Here is a 21,301-nt window from a genome sequence, read left to right on the forward strand (position 1 = left end):
CACACAATTTTACCATTTAGCCTATAAAATTATCACATACTGTATGTTTTTTATACAGACTAGTTAAAGAATAACTGAAACTTGACAAATTATCCAATGGATTATGATAATTCGCTGGTAAAAAGTGGAGAAACAAAAACATATGTTCTGAACCTCCTATTTTAATTTGTTCCATGGGTCAGTGGGTTCAGAGTCCATGTACAGTGCAATATGAATGTCAAAATGCACAATAGGCTGACTGGGGAGGTGATTTCCCACATTCAAAGTCCCGCAATAAGAGCTATGACTCTAATATTTGTGGAAACTCTTCACAGTTGTTTTCTGTGGGTGTCACTGAGTAGACTGATACCTCCATTTCATTGATCCACAATCCATAGGTAAGGCTGTACAGTGCAATATGAATGTACAATTCACATAGTAGATTGACTGGTAAGCTTAATGTGGCTCATTTTACGGTGGTTTCAGAGTCCTGCAATATGAGGTATGATGCTAATACTTGTTTATATGATTGGTTAAAACTGCATTCCAGCCGGTGTCTATTCCACAAGTTACCACCAGCTAAATCTATGACGTTAAAATGCCTATTTACTCTGTTACATCTGACTGCGCAATCCACTGTCTCATCAACCCAGCCAGGCACTTTATAAACTTGATCTCCACTATAAAAAGCATCTAGACATTATCTCACATTTCTTTTAGACTAACATTTAGTTTTCAACAGCTGAGATTTATATAAACCTTATTGTCTGTCTCTCCGACATTTGCAAGATTGTTTCAATATTCAAATTCGATCTCTTGCTGTCCCATAGTAATGAACGTGTCAGGAGTCGGAACGAGACAGAAAGGCAGGCAGCGTTTCTCAGCCAATCAAAATCATGAATCAACTGGCATCATTTTTATGGATATATACAAAGAAATGTCAATTGAAAAAGGGTAAAACAAAACTAAGTGCAGATAGTTTGAAAAGATTGTGTTAGATGTGTTCAGTGGTGATTTTAGCATGTAAATCTTGGTGGGGCAAACAAAACAAAAATAGTGGGATGCATGCCAGCAAAGCCACTTCACAACACAACACTAAACAATACATCAATTGCACTATAACGGTGACAAACGGTGCCCACAAACTGTTAGGGTCTACATACAGCAGTCCCAAAATCTTACCACTGCTACACCTGGCTATCAGCGGAGCCTTGTCTGGCAGCAAAACAGTTCATTCAGCCTAATTTACTGCCTTTAAAAAAAAACATAGCTGATATGGCTGACTTGCTTAAACAAATGTGGTTTCTACTGACTATTGAGATGTACAAATTATGGCATAAGGGGACGACAAGCGGATAAGAGGCAATCCATAATTTAGATTAAGACATTAATGAGCGAGCTAGGACGGACATAGTCAATATAACTATGTGTTCAGCACTTTTGAAATGTACAGCGACAGAATTCAGAACATAGGCCGTTCTTATTGTGTTCTCCCTGTACACCAAGTCAGAACCGTATGATAAATAAAGGGGGCTTATAAGCAGACAATGAAAGCTCTTACAATATTCGATGATGACATTTCTCTAAAACAGGTTACATGTGCAACACAAAGTCAGAACGGTAGGCGAAATTAAGAGGGGAAAATAGACCAAATTATTAGAGTGAGGCACATGGGCTACAAACAGCTTATTACACAACATTCATTTAGGATTACTTTCTTAGCTACAGTATACATATCTCCCTGGCATATTATATAATTTATGCAGCAGCATACAATACATTTTTGGACTCACCTTGTTGTGCTGTGCTCACTTGAACAGGAAGGTGGCGCGGCGGTCCTTTGTGGACAAATTTTGTCATCAAACGTTGCCATCAATGTCTGGCATTCTCTGGATTTACCGTGCTTTCAAGACAACTGGGAACTCTGTAAAAAACAAAGTTGAATCATGATGATGTCAGTGATCTTCAGGTCGTAGCTCTGGAAAGAGGCCTGAGTTCCCGATTTACAGTTCTGAGTTGGATGACCGTTCAAAGCGTATTTTCCCAGTCGGAGCTTGTTTTTTCACGAGTTCCCAGTTGTCTTTTTATTTATTTTATTTTATTTTTATTTATTTAACCTTTATTTAACCAGGTAAGCCAGTTGAGAGCAAGTTCTCATTTACAACTGCGACCTGGCCAAGATAAAGCGAAGCAGTGCGATAAAAACAACAACAACACAGAGTTACACATGGGATAAAACAAAACATACAGTCAATAACACAATAGAAAATCTATATACAGTGTGTGCAAATGTAGTAAGTTATGGAGGTAAGGCAATAAATAGGCCATAGTGCAAAATAATTACAATTTAGTATAAACACTGGAGTGATAGATGTGCAGAAGAAGATGTGCAAATAGAGATACTGGGGTGCAAATGAGCAAAAAATAAATAACAATATGGGGATGAGGTAGTTGGGTGGGCTAATTACAGATGGGTTGTGTACAGGTGCAGTGATCGGTAAGCTGCTCTGACAACTGATGCTTAAAGTTAGTGAGGGAGATAAGAGTCTCCAGCTTCAGAGATTTTTGCAGTTCGTTCCAGTCATTAGCAGCAGAGAACTGTAAGGAATGGCTGCCAAAGGAGGTGTTGGCTTTGGGGGTGACCAGTGAGATATACCTGCTGGAGCGCATACTATGAGTGGGTGTTGCTATGGTGACCAATGAGCTACGATAAGGCGGGGATTTGTCTAGCAGTGATTTATAGATGACCTGGAGCCAGTGGGTTTGGCGAGGAATATGTAGTGAGGGCCAGCCAACGAGAGCGTACAGGTCACAATGGTAGGTAGTATATGGGGCTTTGGTGACAAAACAGATGGCACTGTGATATACTACATCCAATTTGCTGAGTAGAGTGTTGGAGGCTATTTTGTAAATGACATCACCGAAGTCAAGGATCGGTAGGATAGTCAGTTTTATGAGGGCATGTTTGGCAGCATGAGTGAGTCTTGAACTTAAACAAATGTGGTTTCTACTGACTATTGAGATGTACAAATTATGGCATAAGGGGACGACAAGCGGATAAGAGGCAATCCATAATTTAGATTAAGACATTAATGAGCGAGCTAGGACGGACGTAGTCAATATAACTATGTAAATGACATCACTGAAGTCAAGGATCGGTAGGATAGTCAGTTTTATGAGGGCAAGTTTGGCAGCATGAGTGAGTCTTGAACTCACTGAAGTCAGAGTTCCCAGTTCTGAGTTAACAGTTGTTTTGAGCATGGCACAACTCATGCTTCATTGACAGCATGGCCTATGTTGAATGTTTATCATTTTAAGCTTGGAAAAGAGACACTTATTCCTAGACTTGGGACCATACAGCCACTCCACTGAATAGCAGGCTAGTGATTGCTTTGCAATGCTTGCAATTAGCCACAGATTCCTTCCAAACCACTCATTGTAGAATTTGCGATTTCCAACTTGTGTAATGTTTATGTCCAATTACCGATACATTTGATCTATAATTTATTTGCCAGTAGATTTGCTAATAGATTGTCGACTTGATTCATGATGATGACTGCTAGCTACAATTGTGAAAGTATGATGTTGACATGATCAGTCCAATCAAAGCTACTGTAGATATAACGTGATTTGACATCATTTTATCTGTGGCCAATGACCTTGAGCCTTCTTGGATGGGCACTTCTAATGTAACTCTATGGCAGCACCCAAAGGGCTTGAATTTTCAAGCTCTACCCTTATACTTGGCGGTGATGTAGTGTCCCCATGAGTGACAGAACACTGAATATAGTTTAAACAAATGCAAATGCCGCTACTGTTGTTATTCTGGCTGCACTGTTTGACGTGACTGTAAGTTAGCCGTAGTTGGTTTACTAGCAGGCAAGGGATAAGAACGTTGCCAGCCAGTATGGCAATGGAACGACTGGGTCGCGTCCTCTGTAGCTCAGCTGGTAGAGCATGGCACTTGTAACGCCAAGGTAGTGGGTTCGATCCCCGGGACCACCCATACACAAAAATGTATGCACGCATGACTGTAAGTCGCTTTGGATAAAAGCGTCTGCTAAATGGCATATCATTATAGATACAGAACCAAAAGACTGAACGACTGGGTCGCTTCTCTGGCAACCGAACCGATAGAACGAACGACTAGCCGGCTTGGGTAGCAACCCTAGATTTGTGTCGGGACTAAATCTTGTGGAAGGATGAAATAGTATGAATAAATTCATTAAAATAACGTTTTTAAAGAAAATTTGTAAATCTTTATTTGAATATGTTGATAACCCGTTGTATAAAAGTGATAATGCCATCGAAGCCGTGCCAATATATCCTCCAAACACCGGCTTCAAGGGCATTATCACTTAATTAAACTCTTCACAGTTGTGTTCTGTGGGTGTCACTGAGTAGACTGATGCCCCCTTTGATTTATCCACAATCCATAGGTAAGGCTGTACTGTGAAATATAAATTATGCCCCCAATGCAATTCTGAAGTCTAATATATCCACAGTGCGATTTCAACAGATTTTCAAATGAACTAATTCTTGTCTTTTCTTGAATTTATATAACAGTATTCCAACTTTGTTTAGCATTATCTAGTCCAAATGGCATGATTCCTTTATTTGTGTCCATTAACATCACTTTCAATTAGGGACTTTTATTTTGAAAGCAAACCGCCAATGCCGCTGTTGTGGCTAATCCTTATTGTGACTAGCTTCACATAGGTCTCTGTCGACCACTAGGTCCATAAATACTATTTACTTTTCGGCAAGCATCCCAAACAGAAACCCGACTGAACATGGCTTACACCGTTGCAGGTGGAACTAAGAAGAAAGTCTGCTACTACTATGACGGTAAAGAAATGCATGTTCATTTTGAGTTTTCAGAATAAGTTTGCAAGGCCAAACTAACGTTACTTAACCAGCCTATGTCGGTGCATGATGACAGCCAGTGCAGTGGAATATCTATTAATTATCTTACTAACTAAGTACTATTGCCTAGCGATCCTGACATATTATTGTATTTGTTTTATGTTCCTGTTATGATTATGAAATAAGTTACGAGACGGTGCTCTAGAATCTAGATATATATATAAGTTAGCTAGTGACTGTTAACCACCTACTGTAGCTAGCGCTAGCACAGCCTTCACTCTTGTCGGGGCATTGTTTGTACCTAACGTTAGCGAGTTTAGCCAGCCACAGCAATGTTTACTTTCACAACTAGTATTATTCTACACAAATAAACACGCTGTTGTGGTATTTGTTTTATTAAATTGAAAATATATGCAGAAAGTAAGATTCATTTAGTAACGCCAACAAGGGACCAGTGATAGTGATGAAGACGACGTCCACACGAGCGGCTATTGCGCCTTATCAGCACTGCTTCATTAGCTAGTACTGCTAGCTAACTGACTGCATTGCATTAGTAGAAAATATAATAATGTGGTAGTTGATAACTAGTGGAAGTACAGTATGGTTAGATCTGGAATGTTGCATGGGGATAGCTAGCTGTGTAAAATATCAACATTTTCTCAAATGTAGGCTCGGCTAGTTACTGTCTGTCTGTTTTTACAGGTGACATTGGAAATTATTATTATGGACAAGGGCATCCCATGAAACCACACCGAATTCGCATGACCCACAACCTACTGTTGAACTATGGACTGTACAGAAAAATGGAAATATATGTACGTTTATAGCAAGAGTCCAAGTAAAAATGGTAATTCTGAATGTGTAGTTATGGCTTTTTCTCTCTTCTGCCTTCAAGTAGGCCATTGTTCTTTATGTTACAGAGACCACACAAAGCCACTGCAGAGGAAATGACCAAATACCACAGCGACGATTACATCAAGTTCCTCAGATCCATCCGACCAGACAACATGTCAGAGTACAGCAAGCAAATGCAGAGGTGTAAGTCAGGCCATCACTAGGGCCAGGAGTTGATACTAACCTTATGACTGGACCAGGGAAAACTACCTAGTCTTACCCATAGCATATTGGGGGGGGGGAAGCATTTCTTGATGGATTGCTTGAAAGTTCACTTCTTTGTGTTTTTGTTTTTCTCATAGTTAATGTTGGTGAGGATTGTCCTGTCTTTGATGGGTTGTTTGAGTTTTGCCAGTTGTCTACTGGTGGCTCTGCTGGTAAGTGTATACATGCATGCATACATATAGTGCCATCGGGAGGTATTCAGACCCTTAACCTTTTCCACATTTTTTTACATTACAGCCTTATTCTAAAATGGATTTTAAAAAATCCTCAGCAATCTACACGCATTACCCCATAATGACAAAGCGAAAACAGGTTTGTAAATTTATTAAAAATAAAAAAAACAGAAACCTTATTTACATAAGTATTCAGACCCTTTGCTATGAGACTCGAAATGGAGCTCAGGTGCATCCTATTTCCATTGATCATCGTTGAGATGTTTCTACAACTTGATTGGAGTCCACCTGTGATCAATTCAATTGATTGGACATGATTTGGATAGGCACACACCTGGCTATATAAGGTCCCACAGTTGACAGTGTATGTCAGAGCAAAAACCAAGCCATGAGGTCAAAGGAATTGTCTGTAGAGCGCCGAGACAGGATTGTGTCGAGGCACAGATCTGGAGAAGGGTACCAAAAAATTACTGCAGCATTAAGGTCCCCAAGAACACAGTGGCCTCCATCATTCTTAAATGGAAGAAGTTTGGAACAACCAAGACTCTTCCTAGAGCTGGCTGCCCTGCCAAACCGAGCAATCGGGGGAGAAGGGCCTTGGTCAGGGAGGTGACCAAGAACCCGATGGTCACTCTGGCAGAGCTCTAGAGTTCCTATGTGGAGATGGGAGAACCTTCCAGAAGGACAACCATCTCTGCAGCACGCCACCAATCAGGCCTTTATGGTAGAGTGGCCACATGGAAGCCACTCCTCAGTAAAAGGCTAATGACAGCCCGCTTGGAGTTTTCCAAAAGGCACTGTGACGTCACGAGAGGCTACACAGCTTTCAGCGGGATTGCTCAAGTAGTGCAAGGAGCCCAGGTTCAATCAAAACAAGGATTTTATTAAAGGTCTTGGGAAACTAACGAAAGTATAACACAATTCTGTTCTCTTGTGGCTCTTTAAGGGTTAACAGTTCAGGGATGTCTCTTCCACATCCAAAATCATAACTCTCACTCGCTCAAATAACTTTTCCCCAGTCTTACTGTATTCCACGTTGCAGCTAGTGGCCAACCCAGCAAAACGTCCTTCCAAATGTCCCACACGTATTTCCACAGGTGCATATATCCAAAGGTGAGTATTTCCCCAAAGGTAAGTATCTCCAAATCCTTATATTCCTCATGGAAGTGGACGTGCAGCACTCTTGTCCTCCAGAGAGCCCAGCTTTGAGACCGTGTCTCTTCCCTTCAACAAACCTTCAGCTCATCAGCTCCTGATTGGTTTCAGCTGCGTGGGAAGATTGGCCATAGAGGGTTGGAGTTCCCGACCATACCAGCAGATGGAGCCATAGCTGTCTGGGTTTTCAGCCATCTCAGGGGGATGTAACGTCCCTCCAGGACACAGCCTCTCGTGACATCACACATCCCCCTCCTCGGGACCGACGTCCTCGTCGGGGTAAAGGCAGCGAAGAAGGCATCACGCCGGGAGAGGGCGTCCGCATTGCCGTGGTGCTTGCCAGCCTGCTCTCTCTTCAACTCCTCCACCTCTAGGACCAGGGACTCAGCCTCCTGTTGTCTCTCCTTGAGTTTCTTACTGAACGCATCAGCCTTGGTTTTAGCAGAGTTTAGCTTCTGTTGAGCAGCTTTCAGTTCCTTCTCTCTCTCTGCCTCCGCATTCTTCATCTTGTTCTCCAACACCTTGTACTTCTCCTCTGCCTTCTTCTGGACCTCCTTACTACTGCGCAGGGTCTCCTCACACTCCTCGATGGTCCTGCGCAGCCTCTCCAGCTCCTCCTGTTGCTTAGGGAAGGAGCTCTGTTGGAGTTTAGCCTGGAGGATATCTAACTCTTCGGTCTTCATGTCTAACTGTTGCTTTAACAAACGATACCTCTCAGCGGTCCCCTTCAGACCAGACAGTTCTTTGTCCAGATTCTGTAGCTCCGTCTCTGTGTCGGTCTGGGCACCTGCCATCCCTATCAGAGCCCGGGCGGGAGTGAGTAACTCGGAGGATTGCACCGGAGCCTTCCCAGGATGAGTCTTGCCTCTCCGTTTCCGAGGTACTCGGGTTATCCTCTCCTGAGACTCTCTCCAGAGTGGGTAAAGGCTGGGCAGTCTCGTCCAATTAGGACAGGGACGGGGAGGGAATCAACCACCCCCGCCGTCGTGTGTATGGTTCCCCGTGTGCTGGTCATTGTAAGTTCAGTAATGGGGTATTCTCTGGTGTCCCCATGGACACAGGAAACTGGGAGGACTTTCCCCGGGGTCAGACACGTTGGGCCCACCAAATCCTTACGCACCAGGGTGGCCCGGCTACCAGAATCCAGTAAGGCCTCCACATCATGGTGATTCACAGTTACCGGGCAGGTGGGGGGTCGATCTGGGCCGCCATCTACGACTCCCAAGAGCGAGGCAAACGGTGTGTGGGTGCTGAGCTGGAGGACTCCGCAGTGGGCATAGGTTCATCGGCTGGTTTCCCACACTGCCAGGAGATATGTCCCATCTCCCCACACCGGTAACACTGTCGAGTTTCCCCCTCCTGGTGTACTCTTCTTGGACCCGCCTGGTTTCTGGCTCCCCCTGGAGCCGGGATAAGTCCTGACGTGGCTGGGTTCGAGACCTTGGGGTCCTTTGGACGGGTTCTTCCCATTTGTGGTGGGGCCGCACTCCTGGGGTCTTTTCGGGAAGCATTCAGCATCTCCGCTGTGGCCTGGTACTTTTCCACAGCTTCCACGGTCAGATCAGCCGTGGTCAAGGCCTGTTGACTGATGAACCGTTTTGCCTCATAAGGCAGGGCGCGTAGGTAACGATCCACCACAACGGCCTCCACCACCGCCGCTGCTGTATTCCTCTGCGGATCCAGCCATTTCCTTGCGATTCGGACAAGTTCATGCATCTGCGCCCGAGGAGGTTGGTCTGGTTGGAAGGTCCAGCTGTGAAAGCGCTGGGCCATACCAAACTTTGTGAGTCCATATCTGCTGAGGATCTCAGACTTCAGGGCATCATAGTCAGTAACCTGGTCAGGGCCCAGGTCCCGGACAGCATTCAGCGATTCCCGGTTAGAAAGGGGGCTAACAGACCAACCCACTGTTGCTTGGGCCAGGCTTCCCTAGTGGCCGTGGCCTCAAATGCATGCAGGTATGCCTCAATGTCATCGGTAGCTCCCATCTTAGATATAAAGTCACTTGCCTTTATTGGGCGGGTATTTTGGACCACCCTCTGTCTCTGCAACTGCAATTCCTCTGCCTTCAGAAGGTTGGCTTTCTTTTGCTCCTCCAAGAGAGCCACGTTTGCTTGCATCTGGGCTTGCTGGCCAGCAACAAGGGCTTTCAATATGTCCTCCATTTCAGTCGGCGGGGAGCCTACGGCCAACTTGGAAAACTGGGTGATCAAACCTTCGGTATCCTCCTCTGACATGCACTATTAACGCTTGAGCGTGCCTGTATTCTCCACCATCTGTGACGTCACGAGAGGCTACACAGCTTTCAGCGGGATTGCTCAAGTAGTGCAAGGAGCCCAGGTTCAATCAAAACAAGGATTTTATTAAAGGTCTTGGGAAACTAACGAAAGTATAACACAATTCTGTTCTCTTGTGGCTCTTTAAGGGTTAACAGTTCAGGGATGTCTCTTCCACATCCAAAATCATAACTCTCACTCGCTCAAATAACTTTTCCCCAGTCTTACTGTATTCCACGTTGCAGCTAGTGGCCAACCCAGCAAAACGTCCTTCCAAATGTCCCACACGTATTTCCACAGGTGCATATATCCAAAGGTGAGTATTTCCCCAAAGGTAAGTATCTCCAAATCCTTATATTCCTCATGGAAGTGGACGTGCAGCACTCTTGTCCTCCAGAGAGCCCAGCTTTGAGACCGTGTCTCTTCCCTTCAACAAACCTTCAGCTCATCAGCTCCTGATTGGTTTCAGCTGCGTGGGAAGATTGGCCATAGAGGGTTGGAGTTCCCGACCATACCAGCAGATGGAGCCATAGCTGTCTGGGTTTGCAGCCATCTCAGGGGGATGTAACGTCCCTCCAGGACACAGCCTCTCGTGACATCACAGCACCTAAAGACTCTCAGACCATGAGAAACAAGATTCTCTGGTCTGATGAAACCAAGATTGAACTCTTTGGCCTGAATGCCAAGCGTCACGTCTGGACGAAACCTGGCACCATCCATACGGTGAAGCATGCTGTAGGGATGTTTTTCAGTGGGGGAAGATGACTGGAGCAAAGTACAGAGAGATCCTTGATGAAAACCTGCTCCAGAGCGCTCAGGACCTCAGACTGGGGAGAAGGTTCAACTTCCAACAGGACAACGACCCAAAGCACACAGCCAAGACAACGCAGGAGTGGCTTTGGGAGAAGTCTCTGAATGTCCTTGAGTGGCCCAGCCAGAGCCTGGACTTGAACCCGATCAAACATCTCTGGAGAGACCTGAAAATAGCTGTGCAGCAACGCTCCCCATCCAACCTGACAGAGCTTGAGAGGATCTGCAGAGAAGAATGGGAGAAACTCCCCAAATACAGGTGTGCCAAGCTTGTAGCATAATACCATAGAAGACTCGATGCTGCCAAAGGTGCTTCAACAAAGTACTGAGTAAATGGTCTGAATACTTATGTAAATGTGATATTTCAGTTTTTATTTTTAATAAATTAGCAAAAGTGTCTAAACCTGTTTTTGCGTTGTCATTATGGAGTATTGTGTATAGATTGGTGAGGGGGGGGGGGACAATTTAATCAATATTAGAATAAGGTTGTAACGTAACAAAATGTGGAAAAAGTCAAGGGGTCTGAATACTTTCCCACGGATACATACACTACATGACCAAAAGTATGTGGACACCTGCTTGTTGAACATCTCATTCCAAAATCATGAGCATTAATATGGAGTTGGTCCCCCCTTTGCTGCTATAACAGCCTCCACTCTTCTGGGATGGCTTTCCAGTAGATGTTGGAACATTGCTGTGGGGACTTGCTTACATTCAGCCACGAGCATTAGTGAGGTCGGGCGCTGATATTGGGTGATTAGGCCTTGCTCGCAGTTGGAGTTCCAATTCATCCCAAAGGTGTTCGATGAGGTCAGGGCTCTGTGCAGGCCAGTCAAGTTCTTCCACACCGATCTCGACAAATCATTTCTGTATGGACCTCGCTTTGTGCATGGGGGCATTGTCGTGCTGAAACAGCAAAGGGCCTTCCCCAAACTGTTGCCACAAAGTTGTAAGCACAGAATCGACTAGAATGTTATTGTATGCTGTAGAATTAAGATTTCCTTTCACTGGAACTAAGGACCCTAGCCCGAACCATGAAGAATAGCCCCAGACCATTATTCCTCCTCCACCAAATTTTATATTTGGCATTATGCATTTGGGCAGGTAGCGTTCTCCTGGCATCCGCCAAATCCAGATGAGTCTGTTGGACTGCCAGATAGCGTGATTCATCACTCCAGAGAACGCGTTTCCACTGCTCCAGAATCCAATGACTGCGAGCTTTACACCACTCCAGCCGATGCTTGGCATTGCGCATGGTGATCTTAGGCTTGTGTGTACTTGCTCGGCCTTGGAAACCCATTTCATGACGCTCCCGACGAACAGTTCTTGTGCTGAAGTTGCTTCCAGAGGCAGTTTGGAACTCTGTAATGAGTGTTGCAACCGAGGACAGAAGATTAAGGCCATTCTACTGCCAATGTTTGTCTATGGAGATTGCATGAAGGGGTGTCCACATACTTTTGTGTGTGTATATATATATATATATATATATATATATATATATATATGAGAGAGAGATAACTGTTAAAGTTTGAGGTCACTTAGAAATGTCCTTGTTTCGAAAGAAAAGCAATTTTTTTGTCCATTTAAAATAACATCAAATTGATCAGAAATACAGTGTAGACATTGTTAATGTTGTAAATGGCTATTGTAATGGAATATCTACATAGGTGTACAGAGGCCCATTTATCAGCAACCATCATTCCTGTGTTCCAATGGCACGTTGTGTTTGCTAATCCAAGCTTATCATTTTAAAAGGCTAATTGATAATTAGAAAACCCTTTTACAATTATGTTAGCACAGCTGACAACTGTTGTGCTGATTTAAAGAAGCAATAAAACTGGCCTTCTTGAGACTAGTTGAGGATCTGGAGCATCAGCAATTGTGGGTTTGATTACAGGCTCAAAATGGCCAGAAACAATTTTCTTCTGAAACTCGTCAGTCTATTCTTGTTCTGAGAAATGAAGGCTATTCCATGCAAGAAAAAGCCAAGGAACTGAAGATCTCATACATTTACATTTACATTTTAGTCATTTAGCAGACGCTCTTATCCAGAGCGACTTACAGTTAGTGCATTCATTATTTATTTATTTATTTTTTATTTTATTTTTTCATACTGGCCCCCCGTGGGAATCGAACCCACAACCCTGGCGTTGCAAACGCCATGCTCTACCAACTGAGCTACATCCCTGCCGGCCATTCCCTCCCCTACCCTGGACGACGCTGGGCCAATTGTGCGCCGTCGCTGTGTAATACTTCCTTCACAGAACAGCGCAAACTGGCTCTAACCAGAATAGAAAGAGTAGTGGGAGGCCCCGGTGCACAACTGGGCAAGAGGACAAATACATTAGTTTCTAGTTTGAGAAACAGACGCCTCACAGGTCCTCAACTGGCAGCTTCATTAAATAGTACCCGCAAAAGACCAGTCTCAATGTCAACAGTGAAGAGGCGACTCCGGGATGCTGACCTTCTAGGCAGAGTTGCAAAAAAAAAAAAGCCATATCTCAGACTGCCCATCTTAATCTTTTCTTTTTATTGTCTATATACACTGCTCAAAAAAAAATGGGAACACTAAAATAACACATCCTAGATCTGAATGAATGAAATAATCTTATTAAATACGTTTTTCTTTACATAGTTGAATGTGCTGACAACAAAATCACACAAATTATCAATTGAAATCAAATGTATCAACCCATGGAGGTCTGGATTTGGAGTCACCCTCAAAATTAAAGTGGAAAACCACACTACAGGCTGATCCAACTTTGATGTAATGTCCTTAAAACAAGTCAAAATGAGGCTCAGTAGTGTGTGTGGCCTCCACGTGCCTGTATGACCTCCCTACAACGCCTGGGCATGATCCTGATGAGGTGGCCAAGTCCTGGACAGTCTGTGGTGCAACGTGGCGTTGGTGGATGGAGCGAGACATGATGTCCCAGATGTGCTCAATTGGATTCAGGTCTGGGGAACGGGCGGGCCAGTCCATAGCATCAATGCCTTCCTCTTGCAGGAACTGCTGACACACTACAGCCACATGAGGTCTAGCATTGTCTTGCATTAGGAGGAACCCAGGGCCAACCGCACCAGCATATGGTCTCACAAGGGGTCTGAGGATCTCATCTCGGTACCTAATGGCAGTCAGGCTACCTCTGGCGAGCACATGGAGGGCTGTGCGGCCCCCCCAAAGAAATGCCACCCCACACCATGACTGACCCACCGCCAAACCGGTCATGCTGGAGGATGTTGTAGGCAGCAGAACGTTCTCTGCGGCGTCTCCAGACTCTGTCACGTGCTCAGTGTGAACCTGCTTTCATCTGTGAAGAGCACAGGGCGCCAGTGGCGAATTTGCCAATCTTGGTGTTCTCTGGCAAATGCCAAACGTCCTGCACGGTGTTGGGCTGTAAGCACAACCCCCACCTGTGGACGTCGGGCCCTCATACCACCCTCATGGAGTCTGTTTCTGACCGTTTGTGCAGACACATGCACATTTGTGGCCTGCTGGAGGTCATTTTGCAGGGCTCTGGCAGTGCTCCTCCTGCTCCTCCTTGCACAAAGGCGGAGGTAGCAGTCCTGCTGCTGGGTTGTTGCCCTCCTACGGCCTCCTCCACGTCTCCTGATGTACTGGCCTGTCTCCTGGTAGCGCCTCCATGCTCTGGACACTACGCTGACAGACACCGCAAACCTTCTTGCCACAGCTCGCATTGATGTGCCATCCTGGATGAGCTGCACTACCTGAGCCACTTGTGTGTGTTGTAGACTCCGTCTCATGCTACCACTAGAGTGAAAGCACTGTCAGCATTCAAAAGTGACCAAAACATCAGCCAGGAAGCATAGGAACTGAGAAGTGGTCTGTGGTCACCACCTGCAAAACCAGTCCTTTATTGGGGGTGTCTGGCTAATTGCCTATAATTTCCACCTGTTGTCTATTCCATTTGCACAACAGCATGTGAAATGTATTGTCAATCAGTGTTGCTTCCTAAGTGGACAGTTTGATTTCACATAAGTGTGATTGACTTGGAGTTACATTTGTGTTTAAGTGTTCCCTTTATTTTTTTTGAGCAGTGTATTTGTGGATATACAGTGGGGAGAACAAGTATTTGATACACTGCCGATTTTTGCAGGTTTTCCTACTTACAAAGCATGTAGAGGTCCAGAAAATCACATTGTATGATTTTAAAGTAATTAATTTGCATTTTATTGCATGACATAAGTATTTGATACATCAGAAAAGCAGAACTTAATATTTGGTACAGAAACCTTTGTTTGCAATTACAGAGATCATACGTTTCCTGTAGGTCTTGACCAGGTTTGCACACACTGCAGCAGGGATTTTGGCCCACTCCTCCATGCATACCTTCTCCAGATCCTTCAGGTTTCGGGGCTGTCGCTGGGCAATACGGACTTTCAGCTCCCTCCAAAGATTTTCTATTGGGTTCATGTCTGGAGACTGGCTAGGCCACTCCAGGACCTTGAGATGCTTCTTACGGAGCCACTCGTTAGTTGCCCTGGCTGTGTGTTTCAGGTCGTTGTCATGCTGGAAGACCAGCCACGACCCATCGTCAATGCTCTTACTGAGGGAAGGAGGTTGTTGGCCAAGATCTCGCGATACATGGCCCCATCCATCCTCCCCTCAATACGGTGCAGTCATCCTGTCCACTTTGCAGAAAAGCATCCCCAAAGAATGATGTTTCCACCTCCATGCTTCACGGTTGGGATGGTGTTCTTGGGGTTGTACTCATCCTTCGTCTTCCTCCAAACACGGCGAGTGGAGTTTAGACCAAAAAGCTCTATTTTTGTCTCATCAGATCACATGACCTTCTCCCATTCCTCCTCTGGATCATCCAGATGGTCATTGGCAAACTTCAGACGGGCCTGGACATGAGCTGGCTTGAGCAGGGGGACCTTGCGTGCGCTGCAGGATTTTAATCCATGACAGCGTAGTGTGTTACTAATGGTTTTCTTTGAGACTGTTGTCCCAGCTCTCTTCAGGTCATTGACCAGGTCCTGCCGTGTAGTTCTGGGCTGATCCCTCACCTTCCTCATGATCATTGATGCCCCACGAGGTGAGATCTTGCATGGAGCCCCAGACCGAGGGTGATTGACCGTCATCTTGAACTTCTTCCATTTTCTAATAATTGCGCCAACAGATGTTGCCTTCTCACCAAGCTGCTTGCCTATTGTCCTGTAGCCCATCCCAGCCTTGTGCAGGTCTACAATTTTGTCCCTGATGTCCTTACACAGCTCTCTGGTCTTGGCCATTGTGTAGAGGTTGGTGTCTGTTTGATTGAGTGTGTGGACAGGTGTTTTTTATACAGGTAACGAGTTCAAACAGGTGCAGTTAATACAGGTAATGAGTGGAGAACAGGAGGGCTTCTTAAAGAAAAACTAACAGGTCTGTGAGAGCTGGAATTCTTACTAGTTGGGAGGTGATCAAATACTTATGTCATGCAATAAAATGCAAATTAATTACTTAAAAATCATACAATGTGATTTTCTGGATTTTTGTTTTAGATTCCATCTCTCACAGTTGAAGTGTACCTATGATAAAAATTACAGACCTCTACATGCTTTGTAAGTAGGAAAGCCTGCAAAATCGGCAGTGTGTCAAATACTTGTTCTCCCCACTGAATATAGATATTACACACACATCTGTATGGGCAAATCCGATACCGTTTCACTAAACATGTCTAAAGCAAAGGGAGGAATCATAAAAATCAGACGGGTGTTGTCTCCAGTGCATAAGAAGAGCACAACCCGCTCAGACAGCTGTGTCTGTCTGGTACCTTAGGCTTTAGGGATTTGGCTTAGGGAGATGCGGATGTTGGGGTTTTTGTACACATCACTATTTACTAGGTTTTATTGAAGCTCTGTGTTGCTGTCAATGAGGATTTCTTTCTTACGCTTTTTAAATATTTTTGCTCTTTCAGCTCAAACTTGAGATTTTCCTCAATTTCTTTCAGCTGTAAAAAGTAGAACTAGTCCCTCTTGGTTTAGAAATCGCAACATATGCTGGTGAAGATAGTGTAACCAGAAATACTGTAAACAAAAACACGTTTTTCCTCCCTATGCACAGCGGGATCGGTGAAACTCAACAGGCAGCAGACGGACATTGCGGTGAACTGGGCCGGTGGACTCCACCACGCTAAGAAGTCTGAGGCCTCTGGCTTCTGTTACGTCAATGACATCGTCGTGGCCATTCTGGAGCTCCTCAAGTGAGTTTGTGTTCCCAGATAGACACAGGCTAAACCGTATGACTTCTACAATGAAAAGCATTAGTGATGGTGACTTTCTTGTTGTTTTTGTGAACACCCTGAAATATCAACGTCTATTCTACTATGCATGCCTCAGGTTTAATTATTCGCACCCATCAATTAAATGTGTTGTTGATAAGCCTGTCTCTCCTCCTTGTTCCCAGGTACCATCAAAGGGTGCTGTACATTGATATTGACATCCACCATGGGGATGGAGTAGAGGAGGCCTTCTACACCACAGACAGGGTCATGACCGTGTCCTTCCACAAATATGGAGAGTACTTCCCCGGGACTGGAGACCTCAGGGTGAGTACTTGGCTACGTCCCAAATGGCACTACTTTCGGCCAGCAGAAGTAGTGCAGTATGATTAGGATGCCATTTGGGACATAGCCTCATGTGTCACACCTCAATATGAACTTCCTGGTGCTCTGTTACAGAGTGGTCCGTTAATGGCTGGTTAGAGACTTTCTTTCCACAATTATAGTTAAGAATGTGTTAGATTAGACATGCTGACTAGACAATCTCACTTCCATTATTTGTAGTATTTTGCTTGGGAAGAGCGCTTTATGATGGATGCAGTATCTTAGTTATGGATTAGCAAGTGTGCACGTGTTAAAATCCTCAATTGCCACTCTCTGTTCTTAGGATATTGGAGCTGGAAAAGGCAAATATTACGCTGTCAACTTCCCCCTGAGGGATGGCGTTGATGATGAGTCGTATGAGCAGATCTTCAAGCCTGTAAGTATGCACAGGTATTGCAGGGCAGTGTTCAGTGCTGAACACTAGTGGGGCTGCAGGTACCCTAGCGGATAAGAGCGTTGGGCCAGTAACCGAAAGGTCGTTGGTTCGAATCCCAGAGTTGACTAGGTGAAAAATCTGTTGCTGTGTCTGTGAGCAAGGCACTTAACACATTGCTCCTGTAAATCGCACTGGTCTAAGGTCGTCTGGTAAATGACTAAAATGTAATGTAAAATGTTCATTTGTAATATCTTAATTTACAGCCTTTTCTACTGAGTGTGCTGCCATGGGCTCTTGTTGTTGAGCAGAGCTATTGTCAAGGAAGTGAGTTTGTGTTTATACAGGACCTACCTCCCCCAGCTATCGTCAACCAATCATGTTAATGCGGAGCTATACGGAGCCCTCCGCGTTGTTGAAAAATTTGGAAGGCGCACGGCAATGCGGTACGGAGCTCAATTTGGCCTCTGCATGCCTCTGGAGGCTCAGCAATTGCGTTCCACCCTCCATACGGAGCCTCCGACCACATTTTCAGATCAAGCATAAATTGGCTTTTACCCTACGAGGTCCGGATTCTGATGGTTTTCTGTTTTACCTGATAATTAATTGCACACACCTGGTGTCCCAGGTCTAAATCAGTCCCTGATTAGAGGGGAACAATTAAAAATGTGCTTTGTCTTGGCAGGTGATGGCCAGGGTGATGGAGATGTACCAGCCCAGTGCAGTGGTGCTGCAGTGTGGAGCAGACTCCCTCTCAGGAGACCGACTGGGCTGCTTCAACCTCACCATCCGCGGTAAGGAGGCTGTATGCTAGTCGCCTTACCTGTTTGTGTACGAGTCCATTTAAACTTGTAAAGCTTCATTTAACTCTAATGATTGAGCCAGCATTGGGAGTTGCACAGAAATCTGTTTTTAGTCTGTCATTTATTGAAAAGTTATGATAATCTAATTTGTTTTTAGAGAAGCGTATTAGCCTTTTCTAAGCCTCCGTGTTGTTCCTATAGTTATGTGATGTTTTGTCTCTTCATGCTGCTTTTCCATCAGGTCATGCTAAGTGTGTTGAGTACATGAAGTCGTTCAACCTTCCCCTGCTAATGCTGGGTGGAGGAGGCTACACCATTCGCAACGTGGCCCGCTGCTGGACCTACGAGACGGCCGTGGCTCTGGACACTGAGATCCCTGACGGTGTGTTGATTTTTCCTATTCAAAATGCCCCATTTCCCACTCATGCCAATTTTAAGGTGCTTTCCTCATTTCAGTGTCGATTGCCTAGACCTGTATACTGCAGTGTAAATATCAAGCCATTGAGGCTAGTGTACTTTACTTTTCATAGTTTACTCAATACAATGTCTTCTCTCCCCCTGAGATATCGGCTGGGTCTCTAGAGAAAATGTTACGTGGAAAATGTTACGTGGCTACAGCACTAGACAGGGGTTTTGTCCCAAATGGCACCCTATTCCCTACATAGTGCACTACTTTTGGCCAGTGCCCTATTAGCCCTGGTCAAAAGTAGTGCACTATATAGGGTTAAGGCCCTGGTCAAAAGTAGTGCATTGCAAAGGGAATAGGGTGCCATTTGGGACGCAGACAGGGATAGTCCTGGCCCTGACATTAATCTGCCTACTGGGAGCTGACTAAGCAGAATGTCAGTGGGCCACCAAGTGTGTGAGAGAGAGGACATTATCACAGCAGTCAAAGGAGCTGGCAGTTTTCTTAATGGGATTTGGGACATTAACAGAACCCTTACCCATTGCATTATAACCTCTCAAGTGGAGGGTCTTGTATAGGCGTAAAAATCAAACGAACTGTCATTTTTATGTTTTTTTTTACCTGAAAGGGCTGATATTCTGACACTTTCTTTAAGTTACGGCACATAAATCGGAACCTTCATGTTAATCTTGGCGCTGGCATTTTCCTTTCCTCTTCCGTATGATGTTTTATCTTTCTTTTCAGAACTGCCATACAACGATTACTTTGAGTACTTTGGGCCTGACTTCAAGTTGCACATCAGCCCATCCAACATGACCAACCAGAACACATTGGAGTACATGGATAAGATCAAGTAAGGACTGCGTCTGTAATGGACTATCAAATATAGCATATCAGATGTATTCAGCTACTCCTAAGGAGTTGAATGTTATATTAAGGATGTGTGTGCATTGAGGTTGTTGCATCTGCATTGTTATTACTGTAAGAAATTGTTATTGTGGTAAGTGGTTTTCGTTGGCACATATGATTTTCCAAATTTCTTAGAGCCTTCTCGTGGGCTTTTGCGCTGATGGTGGTTACTGCGCTGATGGTGGTTACTGCGCTGATGGTGGTTACTGCGCTGATGGTGGTTACTGCGCTGATGGTGGTTACTGCGCTGATGGTGGTTACTGCGCTGATGGTGGTTACTGCGCTGATGGTGGTTACACTAAAGCAATTGCTTTTGTTTGTATTAACCCATAGGCAGCGTCTGTTTGAGAACCTGCGGATGCTACCTCACGCCCCGGGAGTGCAGATGCAGATGATCCCTGAGGACGCCATCCCTGATGATACAATGGATGAGGATACAGAGAACCCTGACAAACGCATGTCCAGTAAGACACACCTTATCTGACAAATGACATTCACTGTGTATAGTCTAACTACTGCTGTTATTATGTCACTTAGGGGGTTCCATTCTCAATGTATCAGTGGTTAGATTTTCCACTATGGAATCCATCATGGATCCTATTGCCAGCAGCATCTGAATGTTAATTTCCTGTCTTGTTTAAGTCCGTGCTTCAGACAAGAGGATAGCCTGCGACGAGGAGTTCTCTGACTCTGAGGACGAGGGCGAGGGAGGAAGGAGGAACGAAGCCAATCACAAGAAAAGAACTAAACGGGCTCGAGTAGAGGAGGGAGGGAAGAAAGAAAAAGTTGGTGAGTATTCAAAACTTGGTTATCCTGAGTACAAACCTTTTTGGAAAGAACTTTCAAGAACACTTCATTTTAGATAAGTTGACTTAGATGAAGAGGACATTTTGAGATATATATGATAGAAAAGTAGAAATGTTTAATTGATGATAACTTGATGTGATACAACTTGTTTATTTGTGCTGTCTTCTGTACAGAGTTGGAGAAAGCAAAGGAAACAAGCACTGAGAAAACTGACACAAAAAGGTAGCTAAGAGTAATTGTGGCACCCTGACACTGTATGTACAGTTTTACGAGGGTCATGAATTCCTCAACCCTCATTTGTGGAGTGCTGCAAGATCCAAACCCGCAAAATTATGATAATCTCAGGGGGGAGTACAGACCATTGTAATCTCTCTCATCCTTCTCTTTATCACAATCAAGACTTCACTATAATTACTTGTCACAACCAGCTACTTATAGTTTGAGATGTATAGGCACAATTGCGTAATTTGAAGTAGTCACAAATGTATTCAGACTTGACACTGACTGATTGACATGTTATGTTTTGGGATGGGAAACCAGCACACTTTCCAGTGTGAAGACTGAGCAGACTAGCAGTGCCTGATTCAGCCACATAGCGGTGCTGTGATCTCTCCATGGACATTCCTGAGTGTGGCAGCCAGGGCAGCTAACCTTGGCTGATTCTACACCTTCGCGCCTGACTCCATACCAGAAGCATTATATTTATTATCATTGATCTGTATGTCATAGTTGTACGTCGTTGTGAAGATTTAGTTTCCTTTGTGTACTGTAACAGTGGATTTCTAGGATTCGCAACCAACTTGGATTTGCTGTACTTTCCTTTGATACTTTTTGAATGCTTTTATATTGCAATATGCTTTTATCTTCTGAATGAGAAATATCTACCTGTAATTAAAGTATGTGTTTTTAGAGAAGATTATGTGGGTGTTCCTGTAGATGAACCTACGATTTAATATTTGCTGAACATTTTGCATTTGCCAATTAAAACATGTTTTTATACTATGTGGTGTGAAT

At 44.5% G+C, this 21,301-nt stretch overlaps 1 protein-coding gene across 2 annotated transcripts; it reads left to right on the forward strand.

The window, feature by feature from the left end:
- The first annotated feature begins 4,672 nt into the window (after positions 1-4,672).
- Positions 4,673-21,289, forward strand: LOC121549011 (histone deacetylase 2). 2 transcript variants are annotated; one of them, XM_041860778.2, is made up of 14 exons: positions 4,673-4,827; positions 5,548-5,660; positions 5,766-5,883; positions 6,042-6,116; positions 16,449-16,587; positions 16,791-16,932; positions 17,273-17,365; positions 18,048-18,156; positions 18,407-18,547; positions 19,316-19,424; positions 19,814-19,944; positions 20,123-20,269; positions 20,461-20,509; positions 20,828-21,289. In XM_041860778.2, exons 1-14 carry the CDS (start codon positions 4,773-4,775, stop codon positions 20,868-20,870), a joined length of 1,464 nt encoding a protein of 487 aa, XP_041716712.1. In that variant the 5' UTR covers positions 4,673-4,772; the 3' UTR covers positions 20,871-21,289. The 2 variants fall into 2 exon arrangements, with proteins under 2 accessions (XP_041716712.1, XP_041716714.1); XM_041860780.2 differs by lacking the exon at positions 5,548-5,660 and having other exon boundaries at positions 4,740-4,827.
- Positions 21,290-21,301: the final 12 nt, after the last annotated feature.

The sequence above is a fragment of the Coregonus clupeaformis genome, chromosome 33 (assembly GCF_020615455.1).
Source record: "Coregonus clupeaformis isolate EN_2021a chromosome 33, ASM2061545v1, whole genome shotgun sequence".
NCBI lineage: Eukaryota > Metazoa > Chordata > Actinopteri > Salmoniformes > Salmonidae > Coregonus > Coregonus clupeaformis.

Bases quoted from the DNA above. Each gene is read 5' to 3' on its own strand.
- LOC121549011 (XM_041860778.2), top strand. From the start codon at position 4,773: ATGGCTTACACCGTTGCAGGTGGAACTAAGAAGAAAGTCTGCTACTAC. The intron at 17,366-18,047 runs GTAAGTATGCAC...TTGTCTTGGCAG, and splicing joins ATGAGCAGATCTTCAAGCCT to GTGATGGCCAGGGTGATGGA. The intron at 18,157-18,406 runs GTAAGGAGGCTG...CTTTTCCATCAG, and splicing joins CTTCAACCTCACCATCCGCG to GTCATGCTAAGTGTGTTGAG.